The sequence below is a fragment of the Plecotus auritus genome (assembly GCF_963455305.1).
Source record: "Plecotus auritus genome assembly, chromosome: 5".
NCBI lineage: Eukaryota > Metazoa > Chordata > Mammalia > Chiroptera > Vespertilionidae > Plecotus > Plecotus auritus.
Genome location: NC_137776.1, coordinates 48,894,561 through 48,918,042, shown reverse-complemented (window position 1 = coordinate 48,918,042; position 23,482 = coordinate 48,894,561). Strand labels below are relative to the sequence as shown.

The 23,482-nt window shown below is 39.9% G+C and overlaps 2 protein-coding genes across 5 annotated transcripts in view; one reads left to right on the top strand and one right to left on the bottom strand.

Annotated features, from left to right (window-relative positions):
• The window catches only part of METTL8 (methyltransferase 8, tRNA N3-cytidine), an 81,290-nt gene extending 73,839 nt beyond the window's left edge, over positions 1–7,451 (bottom strand). The window contains exon 1 of one of the 2 annotated variants that reach the window (XM_080668803.1): positions 7,240–7,451. The gene's annotated coding sequence lies outside the window, so the exon portion shown is untranslated. The remainder of the gene's footprint in view (positions 1–7,239) is intronic. The other variant, XM_080668802.1, reaches the window with a different exon arrangement.
• Positions 7,452–7,641: 190 nt separating this feature from the next.
• DCAF17 (DDB1 and CUL4 associated factor 17) overlaps positions 7,642–23,482 on the top strand; it is a 39,554-nt gene continuing 23,713 nt past the window's right edge. For 2 of the 3 annotated variants that reach the window (XM_080669076.1, XM_080669077.1), the window contains exons 1-2: positions 7,658–8,115; positions 8,878–8,981. In XM_080669076.1, the coding sequence (XP_080525202.1) occupies positions 7,990–8,115; positions 8,878–8,981 (230 nt within the window). In that variant the 5' untranslated portion in view covers positions 7,658–7,989. Of the gene's footprint in view, positions 8,116–8,877; positions 8,982–23,482 lie in introns of all 3 variants that reach the window. The other variant, XM_080669074.1, reaches the window with a different exon arrangement.

Here is a 23,482-nt window from a genome sequence, read left to right as displayed (position 1 = left end):
AATAAAGTTAGTTTCAGCATTTCTATGTTTGTCATGCTTATGCCCATAAAAAGTAGGTCCTGTCAGGCTTTCTAGCTTCTGCATCACTTAGTCCTGTAGCATGAAACTAGTGTTGGGAATCCTCAAATTCTGGTCCTGCTTTCCCTTGAATCTCTATCATTTCCCCCTTATGAACAAAGCTTTATGGGTACTGTTCTGCTGGAGTTCCAAGCTAAAAATCAGTATGCTGAAGAAGAGAGATTCAGTGAAATCCAGCTAATATCATGGAGCTCCCCCAAACTAAAGAGCAAAGCAAAGTAGTAATGATGAACAGAATCAAAGAATTATATAGTGCTGTGTGCCAGGCTTTACTCTAGGTGCTTTACATCCAGTGACTCATTTAGTTCTCCAAGAACCCATTTAACAGACAGGTACACTGAGACACAGTGAGGTTAAGTACTTCTAGTTACTTAGGATAACCAGGCTCTCACAGCTAGTAAATGGTAAAGCTGAGATCCAGACCCAATAACTGAGTTCACTTTCTTAATCATTAAAGCTATGCTGCCTCTATATAGTGGTGACTTCCATATTTCTGTTGTATTTTTAAAGTATACTTTTAATTTTAAAACAATTTTAGATTTATAAAAAAGTTGCAGATAGTATGGAATTCTCCTATTATTAAAATCTCACATTAGTATATTTGTTATAATTAATGAAGCCAATATTAATACATTATTATAAACTTAAGTCCGTATTTTATTCATATTCTTTCGTTTTTACCTAATGTCCTTTTCCTCTTCCAGGATTCTATCCAGGGCACCACATTACATTTAGTCATCAGGCCTCCTTAGGTTCCTTTAGCTCTAACATTTCTCAGACTTTCTTTGTTTTTGATGACCTTGACAGTTTTGAGGAGTGCTGATCTGGTATTTGGTGAAATGCTCAATAAATATCCATCAGATATTTTTCTCATGATTAGACTGGGGTTATGGGTTTTAGGGAGGAAAACTACAGAGTAAATTGCCATTCTCCTCACATCATATCAAGGGTACACAATATGAACATAACTTATTACTGTGGATGTTAACCTTGATCACTTGGCTGAGGTAGGAGTTGACAGATTTCTCCACTTAAAGTTGTCCTCCCCACCCCCGCCCTTCCTATACTGTATTCCTTGAAAGGAAATGGCTATGTGTAGCCCACACTTAAGAAGTGGTGAATTATGCTCTACCTCTTTAAGGTAAGAGTAACTACATAAAATAATTTCGAATTCTTTTGCATGGGAGATTTTTCTCTTCTCTCCCATTTATTTATTCAATCATTTGTTTATAATAGTACTAGAAGCCCGGTGCATGAAATTCATGCGGGGGGGGGGGGGGAAGGGGGAGGAGGGTCCCCTCAGCCCAGCCTGCACCCTCTCCAATCCAGGATTCCTCTCACAATCCGAGACTGCTGGCTCCTAACTGCTCACCTGCCTGCCTGCCTGATCACCCCTTACTGCTCCCCCCTGCCAGCCTGATCACCCCTAACCACCTCTGCCTGCTGGCCTGATAGCCCCTAACTACCCCCCCTGCCAGCCTGGTTGCCCCTCACTGTCCCCCCTCACCGGCCTGGTCGCCCCAACTGCCCCCCTGCTGCCCTGGTTGCCCCCAACTGCCCTCCTACCAGCCTGGTCACCCCTCACAGCCCCCCCTGCTGGCCTGGTCACCCCTAACTGCCACCCCCTGCTGGCCTCGTCACCCCTCACTGCCCCCCCTGCCAGCCTGGTCACCCCACGCAGCCTGTTCAGTCGTTTGGTTGTCCCTCACTAACCCCCCTGCCAGCCTGGTTGCCCCACATAGCCTGCTGTTCAGTCGTTATTGTGAGGGTGTCCTGACCAATTTGCATATTACCCTTTTATTAGTATAGATGGACTCACAGATAATTATTTTAAACTTTGGATTATAACCCAATTCCACTTTATTTTTTTCTGTTGGCTCCTATATCCTTTGTTGACACACTCCCATCATTGTGTTTTTGTTTTTAGCACTTACATGCTGGCACTACAAGATGTTGCAGGCTCATATTGTATGTGCCTTGATCCCATATTAGAATCAGCCACTTCTCCAAAGAGCATTTGTTCCTTTTATTTTATTTGTTATTATTATTTTTTTAAATTGATTTCAGAGAGAGAGAGAGAGAGAGAGAAACATCAATGACCATGAAAAGTAGGTCCTATCAGGCTTTCTGGCTTCTGTATCACTTAGAATCATTTATTGGCTGCCCCCTGCACACCTCCCACTGGGGATTGAGCCTGCAACCCATGCATGTGCCCTGTCCAGAAACTGAACCGTGACCTCCTGGTTCACAGGTGGACACTCAACCACTGAGCCACACCCAGCTGGGCAGAACTTGCTCCTTTTTTTGAAGAATGGTCTGGGTACTGGGTATGCTCCTTGCTACCATGTTGCTTCTAGGTCCTCTCAACTGACAAAGCAAGGAACTATATGTACATATTAAATCAAGTATATACACATCTTTACTATAAATGTTTCTCCATGTATCCATCTGTATCTAAAGTAAGCTAAACGAGAGTCCATACTAATGTCTGCAATTCTAATCCATTACCATGTGGATGGATCATTCTAGCCTTCACCTCTTGTTTGCTTATAACCTCTCACTCCAACAGTAAGGAACCTGATTACCAACATCCATTAACCAGTTATTCATTATTCAATTCCAGAACACAGGTATAGTGGTTTGAGAATTGTTAACCCATACCTCTGTGAGAAACAGTCCCTTAAGAGTATAGTGCACATGCATAGGTCCTATTGTCTTTCGTCTTACAGTTTTGTTTTCAAAGTTACTTACGTCAGTACCTTTTCCCTGGCCCCTTCAGGGAGGTTAGTTACCTCCTACATTTGTAATACAGTTAGATTCTTTTGTTACAGCCTGCATTCCATCCTAGAATCCCCACTACCCCTTAATTACCTTCTTAAATTCTGCATACATTGTTTATTCTTTGTGCTAAAAAGCTCTAAGGATTTTAACAAATGCATGTAGTTTCACCACCCTAAAAAAAAAAAAAAAAAAAAAAATCCTCCATTGTACTAATCAACCCTCTCCCCTCCCCAAACTCCGTTTCTGTTACCTTTTTCCTCACAATGTACTTGACATCATTGCTTCTCATCCTTTCCCCTCACAACGTGTTCACATTTATAAGCTCATGTGATTCTCACTTCAATCCTGAGTGTCCCCACTTTAGCAGATGATTGAATAAAACTCAGAATAAGTGACTTGGTCAAGATCTCACTAAGTGGTGGTGCTGGCACTATACTTGTGCCTTGCAACCCTTGGTGTGATGCTCTTTCTACTACACAGCACTGTGTTCTTGTTTTCAGCAGGGAGGGAAATGGCTGTGCATAGAGACAAGAAGAGAAGAAAGAAATGATGAATGGCAGAGACAAATGGCAGGGGACGTGGGGGGGAGGGCTTTGAGAGCAACCAAAGGACTTGTATGCATGCATATTAGCATAACCAATAGACGCAGACACTGGGGCGGTGGGGGCTTGCCCAGGGTGAGAATGGCTGGGGAGGGGGGTCAATCGGGGAAAAAGGAGACATATGTAAAACTTTTACAATAAAAAAAAATAATAATAAATAAAATAAAGAAATGATGGATGGAAACTTTTACACTAAAAATATAAGAAAGTGGAATTCTAGTTCTGATCATTTGGTGAACTTCATACTCCAAAAACCTTTCTGCTATGAAACACAAGAGGCTGGTTAAATATATTTAAAAATATATCTTTCTAACTGCATCACTGAGTCAGCAAGAAGGAACAAGAAATCTTTGGAGACCAAAAGCTAGCGAACGTCCAGAAAGCTGAGTGAGAAATGAAGCCAGCAGCTACCCAAATCCCACAATGTATGAAAAACAAACACATCACAACTTCTCTAAATTAATTCGTTAGGTTTAGCACTAGAAAATTATCAGAAATTCACCAAATTATCAGAATAAAGAAAAACAATTATAGGATCACCTCAGCAAATAGATAAAGTAGCTGATTAAATTCAACACTCATTCACAATTAAAAATCTAATAAGACTTTTAGCAAATATGGGATGGAAGAGAATTTCATTAACCTGATAAAGAGTGGCTACCAAAAACCAACAATGTCATCCTTAATGGTGAAATATTAGAAGTTTATAAAAGTGTATAAGACAAGGATGTTCACTATCACTGGTTCTATTCAACTGCACGAGAGGTCCCGGCCAGCAATGGAAGAAAGAGGAATAAAAGGTAAGAACTGAGAAGGAAATAACAAAACAGTCACAGTTTTCTAAGGACATGATTACCTACATAGAAAAATCCCCCAAACCCTACAAATGACAATTATTACTATTAAAAATAAAATTTAGCAAGGTTGCTAAATAGAAGATCGACATACCAAAAAAAACACAAACCAAAACCTGCTTTTTTATATACTAGCAAAAAAATATAGTTAGAAAATCTAATTTAAAAATATACCGTTTATAACGCTGGCCAAAAAATATAACAATGTACTGAGGAAGTTGCAAAATATGAACTCCTTTAAGAAAAATTATTAAACTTCATTGAAAGACACTAAAGATCTAAAATAAATGGAGAGACATATTGTCTTCATAGACAAGATAATTTGATATGGTAAAGATGCCAGTTCTCTTCAAATTGATATACAGATTTAATGCTATAGCAACCAAAATTCCAGTAGGTTTTTTGGTAGTACTTACGCAGGTTCAAAAAGATATATGAGCCTGGCCAGTGTTGCTCAGTGGTTGAGCGTCAGGAGGTAAAAGTTTGATTCCCCATTAGGGCAATGCCCTGCTTATGGGCTCGATCCCAGTGGGGAGTGTGCAGGAGGCAGCCGATCCATGATTCCCTCCCATCATTGATGTTTCTCTCTCTCTCCCTTCTTTCTGAAATTAAAATATATATATATATATGAAAGTGCAAACTGCAAAAACAAAAAGATACTCCTGAAGAAAAGGAATAAGTACAGGACTTGCCCTACCAGCTCTCAACCCTTACTATTACATTGGTCAGGTAGTAGGCTAGGGATAGAAAAACAGAACAATGGAAGAGAAAACGGCCTAGAAACAGACCTGACCATGAATGTAAACTTGATAGAAAACAAGCGTTAACATTACAGATCTGTGGAGAAACGACAGACTCTGCAATAGTGGTGCTGGGACAAGTGGTTTTTCATGTAGAAAAAAAATTAGGGATAATAAATGGTATTGGTTTAAGCTGCTTCGTTTTTGGTAATTTGTTACACAGCAAGAGAAAACAAACATATACTTGAAGGAGTGTAACAGGAGGCAGGTTTAAGAACGCCTATAGCAGTACTTTTCTAGGAATAAAAAAACCTGAAAGACACTAAAGTCCAGCCAGTAGCAAATGGGTAACTGTGGCAAATTCATACAATAAAATATTATACAGTAGTAAAAATAAATGAAATGAACTCAGGTACCTTGTCAAATGTAATGTTGGAAAAGCTAAGCAATTTATAGAAGAGTACATATATACAGTATGATTCAATTTATATAATGTTCAAAAACATTGAAAACAACAATATTTTATCTATCTAAAGAGGAAAGAGGGATCTAGGAACTAGGAAGAGCACATAGGACGTGTCAAATTTTTAAGTAATGTTCTAGGTTAGTTTGTGTGTTTTTTTAAGTTGATGATAGATATATGAGTATTCATTTATAATTATTATTTACATATTATGCTGTTATCCATACATAGTCTTTGAATAACTAAAATACTTTTTAAAAACATTACTATGAACCCTTTAATCCTAAATCTGCATTTCATTTTATTTTTAATATGTCTTTATTGATTTTAGAGAGAGAGTAAAGGAGAGGGAGAAACATTGATGTGAAAGAGAAACAATGACTGGCCTGGCAAAAGGACTCATTGGTAACAATGTGTAAGTATTCATTTGAATTTGTTTGTTTTATAGTTTTGCTTAATTTAACTTAAACCATTTATAAATGATAGTTGCATAAAAGATACAACATAAGGAATTTATATAGTTTTATATTTGCATATATTTAACATCCTGAAAATATTTTAATTTAACAAGAAAATCCTAAGTATCTACTTGGGTTTGAGAAATTCTGCTCTGGGTGACAGGGAGCCACTCAGAAATACAGAGAAATGGCAGATTTGTGCTTTAGAAAACTCACTCTGGCAGCAGTGTAGAGGGGTGACTTGAAAGTATTTAAGGCAGAAAGGAAGCTGTTAATTTTAATATAAAATGGAGAGACCCTACATTACTCAGGGGATATGATGAGGAGATGCTCAAGAGTTAGAATCAAAAGGACTTGATTGTGGGTGAAGAAAAAGAAGGCATCTAGCTTGACTGTCTCTTGGTGGTGAGGTAAATACCACAGGAAGACAAACAAGTGGCCGCGAAGGGGAAGGAGAGAGAAAAGAGATGATGCATTCAGTTCCGCAATTACTTGAATTTTATTTCAGCCAAAAATTCCGTTATATTTTCTGAGTCCCAGTGTTCTCAGTGACAGCTGCATTCATGAAATTACCAAATTAACTATTATAGTGCTGTCTAAAAATACACAAAGCGCTCCACAGTATGCTGTAAAAAAGTTATGAGAAATCAGCAAATGCCCAGCCCCTAGCCTAGAGGAAATGCAGCAGGGTTAAAAAGAGATATGGTTAAAATTTTTACTGAACACTTTGTGACCCACACACCCACTTAGTTTTGTACTTTTTGCTGTCGGTCAGATGCCATCTCTCCCTCGCGTATGTACCGAACAAGAGGTGGCGTGCCAAGCCCACGTGGGAGATGCAAAGAGCACTCTCCAGGGACACAGCACCGGGACACACTGGGGCATGATTACGGGAAATTTAGTGCAGTGGGAACTTTGACTCTGCAGGCAGGGCTAGCTATTTTCATTTAGTTTTATTTAGAGGAATCAACGTGGAATATCTTAGGCAGCCCAATCAGAATGTAAGCATTTCACATTTTATTCCCATTATGGGGAAAAAAGAGGCTGGATGAAGGAAAATGCAGCAATTATCGCAAAACCAGACTGTGTCCTCGCAAACCGCAGCGGGGCGGGCCTCGGGAAAGAGTAATTCAACCCTAGTTTAGTGGGAAAGCGTAGCATCTTCCACCACTAACTCATCATACATACAGACCCAAAAAGTTTAACCGTTAACCTCGTCCACATCATCCCACGTGGTACTGAAGGGAAAGCCGCGGGGCGTACCTTTAGCACTGGACGCTGCTTTGGGGGTCGCACTCGACTCAGCGCCTCTCTCGGCGCTTCCCACAGCGCAAGTCAGGGGCCGAGAGGCGGGGGGGTGTGCCCGGGCGGTAGGGACGGGTCCCTGCGAGCGGGGCACACGGAGGCTGCAGCACCGTACTCCCGGGGTTCTCTGCCGCGCCGCGTGCACCGGAAGGGCACGCCGCCAGGACAGTGCAGGCTCCGCCCGGTCGGAGGGAGCGGGGCGGGGCGGGGCGCGGAGCGGAGAGGGGCGGGGCGCGGAGCGGAGAGGGGCGGGGGGCGGGGCGGGGCGCGGAGCGGGGGGTGGGACCGGCGGCCGGAGCGGGTGCTCCGCACCTGCCGCCTGATGGGAACTGTAGTTCTGGGAGCAAGCCCGGCTCCTTTGGAGGCACCGGGAACTACATTTCCCGAGGAGGGACCGGCTCCTGCAGGCTGCGTGTTACGGGGGCGACGCAGGACACAGCCGTGCAAGGACCAGAGGGCGTTTGGGGGGCAGCCCGTAAAGGGGGGCGTCTTTTCCTCCCCTCTTCTTGGTAATCAGGCGGTGCCATCTGTGTCTCCCGTGCCGCACTGCCGTGCGCCCCACTGCCGTGCGCCCCAGTGCCCGGCCCCCGTGTTAGTTTTTCCTGGTCTCCGCAGGGAGTTGGGGCCTCGAGGTTCCGACGGAGCGGCCGTTGCTCCGCGCGGGGGTCTGGATCGCGCCCCTCTCCGGCCCCGCGGAGGCCGGCCCCTATGGGCCCGACCCGGAAGCCCAACGTGTGCCGCCGGCTGAGCCGCCGGGCGCTGGGCTTCTTCTCCAGGGACGCGGGCGCGGTGCAGAGGACGAACCTCGGCATCCTGCGGGCGCTGGTGTGCCAGGTGACCGCCTGCGGGCGGGGGCGGGACCAAGGGCTGCGGGCGCCTGGTGCTCAAGCCTTCTGGGGTGCTCAAGCCTTCTGGGGTGCTGATTTTACGCGGTAGAGCCCCCTTTTAAGAAGGTTATTTGTGATGGAGAGGGGCATGGATGCCCTGAACCTGGAGGATTAGTAAATAGGTATTAATAGGACAGCCAGATGCTTTTAATTTTTTAAGCTGCTTATATCTTCTTTGCAAACAATCTTTTGAAAAGTTGGTCACCCTACTAAAACCAAACGTGAGAGTGAGGCAGAGTGACGAAGAATTGAACATAATGTTTTTAAATTACATACGTGAAACTTATTGAAAACCCTAAATTTATCCATCATAAAATTGGTGCACAGTAGAGGCTTATGAATTACTAGAAGCCAAGTGCACGAAATACGTGAACGCAAGGGGGGGTCCCTCAGCCTGGCCTGCACCCTTGCAATCCGGGGCCCCTCAGGGATGTCCAACTGCTGGGATCCGGCCTATACTGGCAGTGGGACATCCCTCTCACAATCCAGGACCGCTTGCCTGCCTGCCTGCCTGCCTGCCTGCCGCCTGATCGCCCCTAATTGCGCGCCTGCCTGCCTGATGGTCCCTAACCACCTCTGCCCCAGCCCCCGCTGCTGGGAAGGACTTCTGGAATGACATCCAGAAGGTCCTCTGGCTGTCCAGTCTAATTAGCATATTGTGCTGTTATTATTATGGAATTCCTAAACTGAAATTCTTTGTGTCTTTCAGGAAAGTACTAAATTTAAGAATGTTTGGACCACTCATTCCAAGTCACCTATAGCCTATGAGAGAGGAAGAATATATTTCGATAATTATCGGTGCTGTGTCAGCAGGTATCTTTTGGGGGGAAATTTTTTGCTGTAATCCACCTCACTGTTGATCTTAACAATTTTATAGAACCACGTGCCTGCATTAGAACATAGTGAAATAGGAGAACGGAAAAAATGTGTCCAAAACAGGTGGTAATATGGGTGTAATTTGAAAATCCTGTTAAATCTGAAGTTGCAGGTTTCATCTTTGTAATTACCATTTAAAGTGAAATTACTTTGTAGTGCAGGCAAAATGATAAATTACTCTCAGAGTACTGTGTAATATTTTATTCTGCTTAAAAGATATCAGAGTCAAGAGAGCCAGGTACCTAATAATTAGATGTTGCTTTAAAGGAGATGGTCTATGTTTTGTTGTGGAAGTACTTGCCTTTTTGTTTTAGAGGAAATTTTCAAATTTGCTCAAGTAGAGAATAGTATAGTACTCATTACCTAGATTCAAAAGCTATTAACGATTTTGCCACATTTGCTTTATCTATCCCATCCTGTCCCTTTATCTCTTTGCTAAGAATTTTAAAGCATATTCTAAACATCATGCTCTATTAAGTTTGCTTCTCTAAAATATATGGGCATTTTCTTTTTTAAATTGCTTTATTAAAATATAATTCACATACCATACAATTTACCAAGTTAAAATATGCAGTTCAATGATTTTTGGTTCACTGAAATTCATATTTAATGAATATGAATGTGATGAACCATTGGTGGTTCATATAGGCAACCCTCACTACAGTTAATTTTATAACATTTTCATTACCTCAAAAAGAAACTGTATACTTTGTAGCGATCACTCCAATTCCTCCATCACCCTCAGATCTAAGAAAATGCTAGTCTACTTTCTGTTTTTTTAGATTCACCTATTGCATATAAATTGAATCACATGTGTTCTTTTGTGACTGGCTTCTTAGTAGATTACCAGTTTATTATAAAAGGAACAGCCAGATGGAAGTGATGCCTAGGACAAGGTATGTGGGAAGGGGCATGGAGCTTCCATGCTCCCTGAATGTCCACATGTTCACCAGCCCAGAAGCTCCTCTCCTTTTCTCATATATACAGGAGTGGGCAAAAGTACATTTACAGTTGTGAGTATGAGAAACAGTGTTTATTTGTATTATTTATTAATTATTGTATTATTTTCCAAACAAGCAACTGTAAACCTACTTTTGCCCCCTCTCTGCACACATAATGCTATATATTTCCCTCTAGGCATTGTTTTTGGTGTATCCACAAATGCCAATATTCTGTGTATTTGTTTTAATTTTGTTCAAAATATTTTAAAATTTCTCTTGAGATTTCTTCTTTTACTCATGTTAATAGTATATTTAATGTTCAAATACTTGGGGATTTTCCAGCTATCTTTCTGTTACTGATTTTAAATTAATTCCACTGTGGTCTGAGAGCATACTTTGTATCATTTTCTAGTCTTTTAAATTTGTGAAGATGTATTTTATGGCCCAGATTGTGTCTATCTTGGTGAATTTTTTCATGTGAGCTTGAGAAGAATGTGTATTCTGCTGTTGTTGGTTAAAGTATTCTGTACATGTCAATTAGATACAGTTGATTGATGGTACTGTTCAGTTCAAATATATTATTACTGACTTTCTGCTTGCTGGATTTGTTAGTTACTGACAGAGGTTGTATTGAAATGTCCAACTATAATAGTGGATTTGTCTGTTTCTCCTTTTGTCCTATCAGTTTTTGTCTCTCATATTTTGATACTCTGTTGTTAGATGATACATATTAAGGATTTTTATGTCTTGGAAAAGTAACTGCTTTACCATTATATAATGCCAGTCTTTATCCCTAATAATTTTCCTTGTTGAAGTCTGCCTTGTCTGAAATTAATATAGCTACACAGCATGATGTATTTTTCCCTGTCCCTTTACTTTTATTTTATCTGTGTCTTTACATTCAAACTAGGTTTTTTTGTAGCCAACATATATTTGGGTCTTGTTATTTTTAATCCACTCTGACAGCCTCTGTCTTTCAGTAGGTGTATTTAGACCATTAACATTTACAGGGATTATAGATACAGTTGGTTTAATACTTAACCATATATTAATAACTATTTTCTAGTCCTTGCCTTTGTTCCTTATTCCTTTTTTGTCTTTTATTATTTTTACTAGAGGCCCGTTGCACGATATTCATGCAAGAATAGGCCTTGCTTCCCCTGACTTCACTCCCAGCCGCCTGGGAGCTGGCATGTCCCGGCTCCCAGCCCGCGTGGGAGCCAGCAAGTCCTCGCTTCTGTCCGGAGCACCGCTCCTATAGCTCCCTCCCCTAACCGCCCTTCCCCTCATAGCAGGAGTCCCGCCCCTCCTGGCTGCTCTGCCCTGCATATGCAAATTAACCTCCATCTTTGTTGGGTTAATTTGCATACTCACTCTGATTGGCTCTGGGTGTAGCAGAGTGATGGTTAACTTGCATGTTTCTCTTTTATTAGGTAAGATGTTTCCTCTGGTTTTAATTGAGCATTTTACTAGTATGTGATTCATTTTCCTTCACTCAGCATATCAATTATACTTCTTTTTAAACATTTTTAGTGGTTGCCTTATCATTTGCAATATACATTACAACTAATCTAAATTTCTTTCATGTAACACTGTACCTCTTATAGGTAGTGCAGAAACCTTATAATAGAGTATTTCTAATTCTTCCCTACTGCCTTTTATAATATTGCTGTCATCCATTTCACTTTTCCATAAGTGATAATCTATTATTGACAAGTTTTTATCTGTTATTAAGAATAAGAAGAATAAAGGATTTTGTTTTATCTTCATTTCTTTCTTCTCTAACACTTTTCCTGTCTCAATGTAGGTCTGAGTTTCTAACCCATATCATCTTTCTTCTCTCTGAAGAACTTCTTTGAAAATTTCTTGTAAGGTTTGCTGGCAGCACATTTCCTCAGTTTTTGTTTGTCTGAGAAATTCTTATTTCTCCTCGATTTTTGAAGGATAATTTCTTGAGATACAGAATTTTTGGTTGGTGGATTTCTTTCTTTTATCACTTAAAGTACTAGTATTTCACTCCATTCCCTACTTGCTTGCATGGTTTTTAAAAAGAAGTTCAATATAATTCTTATCACAGGTGAAGTGCCCTCCCCATCTCCTCCCCTCCCCCAGCTTCTTTTAAGATGTTCTCCTGTTTTTTATTTTCTACAGTTAGTATATGATATACCTAGGTATAGATTTTTTGGGTATTTGTTATTCTTGTTGTTCTGTAAGCTTCCTGAATTTGTGGTTCTGTATCTAACATTAATTTTGCAAATTTCTCAGCCATTATTATTTCAAGTGTTTGTTTTGTTTTCTCTTTCTTCTCCTTCGGGCATAATGTATATTATGTGTACATTACATTTTTTTCTAGTTGTCCCATAGTTATTGGATATTCTGTGCTCTGGGTTTTTTTGTTTTGTTTTCTTTTTCTTTTTTTATAGTTTGGGAAGTTCTGCTTCTCTCTCTTCTCTCTCTCTCTCTCTCTCTCTCTCTCTCTCTCTCTCAACTTTCTAGTTTGGGAAGTTTCTGTTGACATATCTTCAAGCTCAGTGATTCTTTCCTTGGCTGTGTCTAATCTACTGATGAGCCACCCAAGACATTCTTCATTTGTGTTAGGCTGCTTTTGATTTCTGGCATTTCCTTTTGATTTTTTCTTAGGCTTTTCTTTTTAATCTCTGCTTAATTACCCATCTGTTCTTGCATGTTGTCCACTTTTTCCATTATTAGCATATTAATCATAGTTATTTTAAGTTCCCACTCTAATTCCAAATTCTAAATTACCAATAAGTTCCCAAACTAAATTTCCATATCTTCGCCATATCTGAGTCTGGTTCTGATACTTACCTGATCTCTTCAAACTTTGTACTTTGCATTTTAGTATGCCTTGTAATTTTTGTTGAAAGTTGCATTTGATATATCAAGTAAAAGGAATTGTGGCAAATAGGACTTTAGAGTGAGGTTTGAGTTAGGCTGTGTTTTTTGTTTGCTGTAGCTGTAGGTGTCAGAGGCTAAAATTTCTTCTAGGGTCCTTGTTTTTTTCTCCCCAGTACTGACTCCAGCAGCTTGCTCCTGGGTTTTGCTCTCGGTAAGATGTGATTCTTGGTATCCATCTCTCTTTCCAGTGTTGGGAGCTGCAGTTTGCCCTGCAACCTCAATTGTTTGATAGATACAAGAGTCGTTGATTTTCAGTTTGTTCATTTTTTTGTGGTGAGGACAGGTGGGATGACTTCTAAGCTCTTTACATGTTGGACCAGACTAGAAGTTAGGATGATTTTTTAGGTAGTGTTTTAAATTTGTTCTGACGCAGGAGAGCTCCTCCCAGCAATCTTCTGGTTCTCTGTGGCAAGGTAGCCTGCTTACAGTTTAGCCTGTATGGCCAGTGAATCTACCAATCTCTTCCCATTTGCCTTTCATCACAACTTTCAGTGGTCTTGAGAATGCGCTTAAGCTAGAACTCCTCCAGACTGTTGCAGGTGGGCAGCTATCTGCTTCATCACTGTTTCTTCCCCCAGGCAAAATCTTTGAGTCAAGGCTCTGGTGCTGCTGGGAGTGGGGTGGGGTCAATGGAACGCTTCTCTCTGAGTGACTACTCTACATGCTGAGCACTTGAGGTTGGTGTAGGCATTAGCCTCAGGTCTTCTTACTTTCTCCGTGTGGAACCACGCCTTATGAGATGGGATAAGACAAATCTAGGCTCCAGTGTTCTTAGACATGCCATGCCCAAGGTAGAACCTCTAACCCATGAGTAGGCGCTAGGCAGAAGAAGGGAACCCCACCTCTTGACTTTACTCATTCAGGGCTGAGTCCCAGCAACAAGCAGCTGGGGCAGGAAATAAATGCTGCCCCTCAGGAAGGTAGCCCTCTCAGAGCTGGGGTAGTGGGAGCCCGGTGCTCTTGGCTGTATCAGTGTGGAGTGGAGTTTTTGTCTTACTGAACTGAGAATAATGGGGAGGGAGCACATCCTAGTTCAGTTACCACAAGCTCACTATTATTACTGACTTCTAGTAGGTTTTCTTGACTAAATATTTCTTCCTTTGCTGTATGCCCCCAGGACCATTTCCAGAGACTTTAAAATAGTTGTCCTTTTATAATTTCTACAAGTTTTCCTGAGGAGCACACACACCCACAGAGCTCCTCATGTTATCATGCTGGAAGTGGCAATCTGGACATTTTCTTGTGTGATCATAATGTCATCAGACCTATCAAAATGAGCAGTAATTCTTTGGTTTCATTTAATGCCTTTTTTTTTAATAGCTTTCCCAATTTAGAGGTATCTGTTTTAATTTTTAAAGAAAATCAGGGGAGCCCGGCTGGTGTGGCTCAGTGGTTGAGCATTGACCTATGAACTAGGAAGGTCATGGTTCGGTTCCCAGTCAGGGCACATGCCCAGGTTGCAGGCTCGATCCCCAGTGTGGGGCGTGCAGGAGGCAGCCAATCAATGGTTCTCTCTCATCATTGATGTTTCTATCTCTCTCTCCCTCTGCCTTCCTCTCTGAAATAAATAAAAATATATTTTTTTAAAAAAGAAAATCAGTGGAAATGGCATTGTTGGTAAATAGTATTGAAGTTCTTTAGTATGGCATTCAGGGGTGTTTTCCCCATAGGTTAGAATCAAATATGAGGTTGCTTTCATTCCTATGAAATTCTCTTTTTGTTAATATTCACCCAAGGATATATTTTCCCCCCCATTGATTTTTAGAGGGACAGTGGAAGGAAGGAGTAGAGACAGAGAGAAACGTTATGTGAGAGAGACACATGGATTGGTTGCCTCCCACATGTGCCCCCACCTGGGACTAGGGATTGAACCTGCAACCAAGGTACGAGCCCTTGACCAGAATCAAACCCCGGACCCTTCAGTCTGCGGGCTGACACTCTAACCACTGAGCCAAACCAGCTAGGGTAAATTCTCTTTGATTTGAGAAAACATCGAAGGTAAATAAAATTGTTACCCTCAAAATTGTGTCTAAATAGTAGTTTAATTTTAAAGTTCATCAGTTAAAAAAATGAAAACATCTATGAGCACATTTCAGTAGTAATCAGAAGTATAAATTAAAAGCAAGAGACTATTTTTTACATTAAAAAATGTAATGTTTAGTATTGGCAGAAGTATAAACTTATTCAACCTTTCTGAAAGGCATTTTGGGAATAAACAAACCTTAAAGGGTATTTCCTGTTTTAATCCACTAATTTTCATTCTAAAATAATTGGACTCTTTATCTAATTAATTTTCATTAAAAAATTAGAGAAACAAATATGAACATCATAGAATTCAACCAAGATATTCATAGTAAATGTTCATGATTCTATTTTGGAAAATAACCTGCAGGTAGGTAAATGTATGTAAAGAAAAAGTAAAGGGAAATGAACCAAAATGTTAACAGTGGTTATTTTTGATATTTTTACAGTATAAATCTATTTAAATTTTATTATTTTTTAAAGATTTTTTTCTATGAATATGTATTATGAGTTTTATTTTTTTATTTTTTTTATTTTTTTATTTTATTTTTTTAATTTTTTTTTATTTTTTTAAATTGTTTGAAGTATTACAAATAGTAGTACATATGTCTCCTTTTTTTTCCCCCATTGACCTTTCCCCCAGCCTCCCCTTCCCCCCAGTACATGCCTTTACCTGCCCCCCCCCCCCGCAGTGTTTTTTATCCATTGGTTATGCTTATATGCATGCGTACAAGTCCTTTGGTTGATCTCCTACACACACCCCCCAACCGCAACCTCCTCTGCCTTCCCGCTGTAGTTTGACAGTCTGTTTAATGCTTCTTTGCCTCTGTATCTATTTTTTCCCCCATTTCATTCCTTTAAAAAATCTTGCCTCTGCAGACTAGAAATAAACATATAATAACAAAAAAATGTTTGAGTCCCAATTTCCATGTCCAACAGTTCTGAGTCCCCGTTTCAATGTCAAACAGTTCCTTAAGTGTACATGTCAGCAATGATATCTGGATGGTGGGCACATGGTGGCAATGCAGGTCCAACCCTCTCTGGTTTGGTCCTAGGCAACCTGCTGCGTCACACAGCTACTGACTGCTAGCGTGGCAAGGCGTCGTCAGCATCTTCCATCTCTGGACTGTTTCTCCTCTTGTCTTCGTGGTTGGAGCAGACCTGTCAATTCCTCTGTGTTGCAGGAATCCACATGGTCTTGGAGTTGTTTTCTGAAAATATACAAACATATTCTCGACCAAAAGTTAATAAAGGAATCTGTTCTATATAATTGATTTGGGATCCTTTTTATTTTTGCCCAAACGATTTTCCTGTGTCTTATTGTGTTTTTCATGGGTGTCTTGCTGTTAGCATTACAAATGAAAACTAATTTTGTAAAGTAAAAGTTTTCTAGATGTAATTTACTTATAGGACATTTTTCCTTACATGATATTACCCTTCTATCCCCCCTTTTTTGATTAATGGAGGCTTTTGTAACTTTTATAATGCAGTCTTGATAACTTTAAATTTTAATTTTTTGCACAAAAATATGACTGCTTTAGTTTCATTGCATGTTTAGGAATTTTACCATGAGATGAACTACCAATAGAAATTTTAGTTACTACATTAGGAACAGCTTTTTGTCCAGTACAATTAAATTTTCTTGAATATTCACTTATTTCAATTAGCCTATTTAAATTAATCTGAAAACTTGATTATTATTTTACTGTCAAATTTAATACTCTACCAACAATCTTAATTTACCCTGTAAATATTAGTGGAAAGGATTATTTGCATTTTTGAGTAGGCCCTGAGCATTCCTGGTGCTAGGCTGGATTTAGATATAGGGCAGCTGCTGTCGGCCAAGTCTCTGTCTGTTACCTGGGTCCCAATCCGAGCTGGGCCAAGTCACTGTCTGTCACCTGTGTCCCGATCTGAGCTGGGCATGGGAAGCAAAGCAGCCATGGGGGCAGGAGACCTCCCTCAGACGGGGTGAGGTTTCAGGCCCCTGCAAGGTTGGGGAGGTGAGGGTCTGTGCCCCACCTCTGTTGATCCCCAAGTTCTCTCCTGATGGCCCCTCTGCGACTTTGCCTGTCTTAGGTTGTTCCTTCCCTGAGGAATCTTACCCGTCTCTGGCTAACCAGTCATCCTCCGGGGCCAAGCAGGGTGATGTGAGGTTCAGTACTGTCTCCTTGGTAGCCTATGCCCCCGTGGCCTCCACACCCAGCACCTGACTTGGGATCCCCTGGCCTGCTGGCGGGGCCTCAGCACTGATCACATATCTCGGGGAACTCAGGTTTCTTCTCCAGGGAGGGCCCAGCTCACATGATTGGGCAAGAGACAGATCCATGGTACCAGCCACCACGAGGCTTCAAGCTCAGCATGAACAGAAAGATCAGGCAACAGCTGAGGGCAATTGGATTGTGAGAAGAGGGTCCCTCTTGGCACAAAAGGCAAGAGGGGCCAATATAGAATGCTCAAGTGCCTTCCCAGCGCCTTTATTTCTTCTGAAAGGGATTATATCCTTTCATGTGCTTTTTTTTTTTTTTAAATTGCTGCCAAACATTCCAAGAATTAGTTTGTAAGTTTGTTTGGGATAATTGTACAATATGCTGTTGTAAAATATCTAAAATTTTAATGACATTGTAGAATAATATCATGTAAGGATATTCTATGCTCTAGGCCATGGCAATTAAATTTCAAACTGGCTGTCAGTTTCTTTTTGTAACCTTATATAAACTTTGTCAGGGAGGCAAAAACACAAATTATTCCCCCATAACCCCCCACCCCCCACTTATGTCCCAACCCCTTGTTGTCTGTGTCCATTGATTAGGCTCATATGCATGCACACAAGTCCCTTGGTTGATCTCTCTCCCTTACCCCCACCCTCCCCTACCTTCCCTGTGGTATGACGTGCTGTTTGACGTTTCTCAGTCTCTGGATTTGTTCTTGTTCATCATTTTATGCCGTTCATTATATTCCACAAATGAGTGAGATCATGTGATACTTATCTTTCTCTGCCTGGCTTATTTCACTTAGCATAATGCTCTCCATCTCCATCCATGTTGTTGCAAATGGTAGGAACTCCTTTTTTACCGCAGCGTAGTATTCCATTGTGTAGCTGTACCACAGTTTTTTAATCCACTCATCTGCTGATGGGCACTTAGGCTGTTTCCAATTCTTAGCTATGGTGAATTGTGCTGCTGTGAACATTGGGGTGCATATATCCTTTCTGATTCGTGTTTCTAGTTTCTTGGGATATATTTCTAGAAGTGGGATTACTGGGTCAAATGGGAGTTCCATTTTTAGTTTTTTGAGGAAACTCCATATGTTCTCCACAGTGGCTGCACCAGTCTGCATTCCCACCAGCAGTGCACGAGGGTTCCTTTTTCTCCACATCCTCTCCAGCACTTGTCATTTGTTGATTTGTTGATAATAGCCAATCTGACAGGTGTGAGATGGTACTGCATTGTTGTTTTGATTTGCATCTCTCTGATGATTAGTGACTTTGAGCATGTTTTCATATGTCTCTTGGCCTTCCTTCTGTCTTCTTTCGAAAAGTGTCTATTTAGATCAGTTGCCCATTTTTTGATTGGGTTGTTTATCTTCTTTTTGTTGAGTTGCATGAGTTCCCTGTAAATGTTGGAGATTAAACCCTTATCGTTGATATCATTGGCAAATATGTTCTCCCATGCAGTGGGCTTTCTTGTTGTTTTATTGATGGTTTCCTTTGCGGTGCAAAAGCTTTTTATTTTGATGTAGTCCCATTTGTTTATTTTCTCTTTGGCTTCCATTGCCCTAGGAGCAGTATCAGTGAAGAAGTTCCTTCGGCATATGTCAGAGATTTTTCTGGCTGTGGATTCCTCTAGTATTTTTATGGTTTCTCATCATATATTTAAGTCCTTGATCCATTTTGAGTGTATTTTTGTGTATGGTGTAAGTTGGTGGTCTAGTTTCATATTTTTGCATGTATCTGTCCAATTTTCCCAACACCATTTATTGAAGAGACTGTCTTGACTCCATTGTATGGTCATGCCTCCTTTGTCAAATATTAATTGAGCGTAGTGATTTGGGTCAATTTCTGGGTTCTCTATTCTATTCCATTGATCTATATGTCTGTTCTTGTGCCAGTACCAGGCAGTTTTGAGAACAGTGGCTTTGAAATACAGTTTGAAATCTGGTATTGAGATCCCAACTACTTTGTTCTTCTTTCTCAGGATTGCTGTGGCTATTCAGGGTCTTTTTTTATTCCAGATGAATTTTTGGAGAGTTCTTTCTAGGTCTGTGAAATATGCCATTGGTATTTTAATGGGGAGTGCATTGAATCTATAGATTGCTTTGGGTAGTATGGACATTTTGATGATGTTCATTCTCCCAATCCATGAACATGGTATGTTCTTCCATCTGTTTACGTCTTCCTCTATCTCTTTTTTCAGTGTCCTGTAGTTTTCCGCATGTAGGTCTTTTACCTCCTTAGTTAAGTTTATTCCTAGGTATCTTAATTTTTTTGGTGCGATGGTAAATGGGATTGCTTTTTTAGTCTCTCTTTCTTAAGTTCACTATTGGTATATAGAAATGCCATAGATTTCTTGGCGTTAATTTTGTAATCTGCTACATTGCCAAATTCATTTATTAAGTCTATTAGTTTTTTGATGAAGACTTTTGGGTTTTTTATGTACAATATCATGTCATCTGCAAATAAGGACAGCTTTACTTCTTTTCCAATTTGGATGCCTTTTATTTCTTCTTCTTGTCTAATTGCAATGGCTAATACTTCCAGTACTATGTCAAACAGGAGTGGTGAGAGTGGGCATCCCTGTCTTGGGGAAATGGTTTTAGTTTTTGCCCATTGAGTATGATGTTAGCTGTGGGTTTATCATATATAGCTTTTATTATATGATCCTTCTATTCCCACCTTGTTGAGAGTTTTTATCAAGAAAGGGTGATGGATTTTGTCAAATGCTTTTTCTGCATCAATTGATATGACTATGTGGTTTTTATCTCTCAATTTGTTTATGTGATGTATCATGTTTATTGATTTGCAGATATTGTACCATCCTTGTATTCCTGGGATAAATCCTACTTGGTCATGGTGTATGATCTTTCTGATGTACTGCTGGATCCAATTTGCTAGAATTTTGTTGAGGATTTTGGCATCTATGTTCATGAGGGATATTGGCCTATAATTTTCTTTCATTGTGTTGTCTTTATCTGGTTTTGGTATTAGGGTGATGCTGGCTTCATAGAAGGAGCTTGGAAGTGTTCCTTCCTCTTGAATTTTTTGGAATAGTCTGAGGAGGATAGGTTTTAGTTCTTCCTTGAATGTTTGGTAAAACTTCCCTGTGAAGCCGTCTGGCCCTGGGCTTTTGTTTGTTGGAAGCTTTTTGATGACTGCTTCAATTTCTTCCATAGCTATTGGCCTATTGAGATGTTTAGATTCTTCCTGATTGAGTTTTGGAAGGTTATATTTTTCTAGGAATATGTCCATTTCCTCCAGGTTGTCCAGTTTGTTGGAATAGAGTTGTTCATAGTATTTTTTAACAATCCTTTGTATTTTGGTGGGGTCTGTTGTTATTTCACCTCTTTCATTTCTGATTTTGTTTATTTGGGTCCTCTCTCTTTGCTTCTTGGTGAGCCTGGCTAGAGGTTCATCAACCTTGTTTATCCTTTCAAAGAACCAGCTCTTGGTTTTGTTGATCTTTTGTATTGTTTTTTTTGTCTCAATGTCGTTTATCTCCGCTCTTATCTTTATTATTTCCTTCCTTCTGCTTACACTGGGCTTTTCTTGTTGCTCTCTTTCTAACTCTTTGAGTTGTAGGGTTAGGTAATTTATTTCCATTGTTTCTTGTTTTTTGCAGTAGGCTTGTAGAGCTATGAACTTCCCTCTCAGGACTGCTTTCGCTGTGTCCCATAGATTTTGGATTTTCATTGTCATTTATTGCCATGATGTTTTTTATTTCTTCCTTGATCTCTCTGGTAACCCAGTCATTGTTTAATAGCATGCTGTTTAGTCTCCATATGTTTGATTTTTTTTTTTGGATTGTTTTTATTGTAGTTGATTTCCAGTTTTATGCCACTGTGATCTGAGAAGATGCTTGATATGTTTTCTATCTTCTTGAATTTGAAGAGACTTTGCCTATGACCCAACATATGGTCTATCTTTGAAAATGACCCATGTGCACTTGAGAAGAATGTATATTCTGTGGCTTTGGGGTGAAATGTTCTAAAGATGTCAATTAATTCCATCTGGTCTAGTGAGTCATTTAGGATTGATGTTTCTTTGCTGATTTTTTGTTTAGAGGATTTGTCCATTGGTGATAGTGGGGTATTAAAGTCTCCTACTATGATTGTATTGCTGTCAATCTCTCCTTTGATATCCTCCAGGAGTTTTTTTATGTATTTGGGTGCTCCTGTTTTGGGTGCGTATATGTTTACCAGAGTTATTTCTTCTTGTTGGATTGCTCCCTTTAGTATTATGAAGTGGCCTTCCTTATCTCTTGTTATGTCCTTCACTTTGAGATCTAATTTGTCAGATATAAGTATTGCTACCCCAGCTTTTTTTTTCATTTCCATTCGCCTGAAAAACCTTATTCCATCCCTTCACCCTCAGTCTGTGTGCGTCCTTTTTTCTGAGGTGAGTTTCTTGTAGACAGCAGATATATGGGTCTTGTTTTCTTTTCCAATCCGTTACCCTATGTCTTTTGATTGGGGCATTTAATCCATTTACATTGAAAGTTATTGTTGATAGGAACTTCTTTGTCACCATTTTTATTTTTTATGCCTGTGTTCCTGCTTCGCTTCCTATTTCTTTTTTTTTACAGCAGACCCTTTAGCATTTCTTGCATTGCTGGTTTGGTGGTAATAAATTGCCTTAGTCCTTTTTTGTCTGTGAAGCTCCTGATTTCACCTTCAATTTTGATTGATATCTTTGCTGGGTACAGTATTGTTGGATTCAGACCCTTCCTTTGCATGACTTTGTATATTTCATTCCATTTCCTTCTGGCCTGATGTGTTTCTGTTGAGAAATCAGTCACTAGTCTGATGGCGGTTCCTTTGTAGGTAACTTTCTGTCTCTCTCTGGCCGCTTTTAATATTCTTACTTTGTCATTGGTGTTTGCAAATTTAATTATAATGTGCCTTGGCGTCAGTCTTTTGGGGTTCATTTTGCTTGGGACTCTGTGAGCTTCTTGGATTTGTGTGGGTTTTTTCTTCCCTATATCAGGGAAGTTTTCTGTCATTATTTCTTCAAACAGGTTTTCTATTCCTTGCTGTTTCCTCTCCTTCTGGACCCCTATTATGTGGATGTTGTTGTGGTTTGGTTGTCCCAAAGTTCCCTTAGGCTCTCCTCCTGCTTTTTAATTTTTTTTTCTAGAAGCTGCTCTACTTGGGTATTTTTTCCTACCTTGTCTTCTAGCTCACTGATGCTGTCCTCTGCTTCTTCTAGTCTACTCTTGATGCTTTCTATTGAGTTCTTTACAGCAGCGATGTCATTTTTCATTTCTTCTTGGTTCTTCTTCATTTCCTCTTGGTTCTTACTCATATTGTTGAATTTGTCTTCCATTCTTTTCAGCCACCTTATGACCATTTCTCTGAATTCTTTCTCTGGCAGGTTGCTTGCCTCCATTTTGTTTATTTCCTTTTCTGGTGATGCCTGCTTTTCTTTCGTATGCGAGTTGTTTCTTTGTCTCCCCATGGTCTCTCTTCTCTGGGTGTCTGGTTATGTAGTTCTCTCTCTCCTGCGTTGATTTAAAGGCACAAAATACAATACAACCAGGTACAACACACAAAGCACTGAACAGAAATGTATTCACGATATTCATAACCCCAAATAAAGGTGACCACCAGAGAAAGGCAAATTAGGGGGTAGGAGAGAAAGAAGAAGAGAGAGAGAGAAAAAAAGAAAGGAGTGCCAAAATGAAATTGGGAAAAGGAAAAAAAAAGTAAGAGAGAAAAGAAAGAGAATAAGAAAGAAAAGGGGAACAAACTATATATATGGGGAGAAAACTCCAATAGAACAGCCACTAATCCCAGCAAATGCCAGCAACAAGTACCTGGAGATGAATACAAACTACACCCAACAATTAATATCAAGCAAGGCAAGGAAAAACAGATGCAAAAAAACAAAGCAAACAAAAAAACAAAACAAAAAAAAGAATAAGCAAAACAACCTCACAAACAAGCATAAAAAATTGATATAATCAACATTCAAGCAAACAACAACAAAAGGACAGAGAGAAAAACAATTTTTTGGATAGTAAAGACAGAGAAGAGAGAGGTGTGTATGAACTCAGAGCAGGGGATTGGAAATTAGATATATAAGTAGGGTGAAATTTTAACCGGGGGTAAAAAGAAAGAATAGGGAAAATCTAAAGCAGGAAAAGGGTAAGAGAAACAGGACAATAAAAGGGCAAAAGTTAGGAAGAGAGTGATGGCATAAAGGTGGAGTTGAGATAGAGTAGAATGATGCTAAAGGAAAGATGAAAATAGAATGTAGAACACTAATCTCAAAGTCAAAGAGAAAATAAAATGACACTTTTTTTAAAAGAAGGTAAAATAGTAGTAGTAGTAATAATACTGATT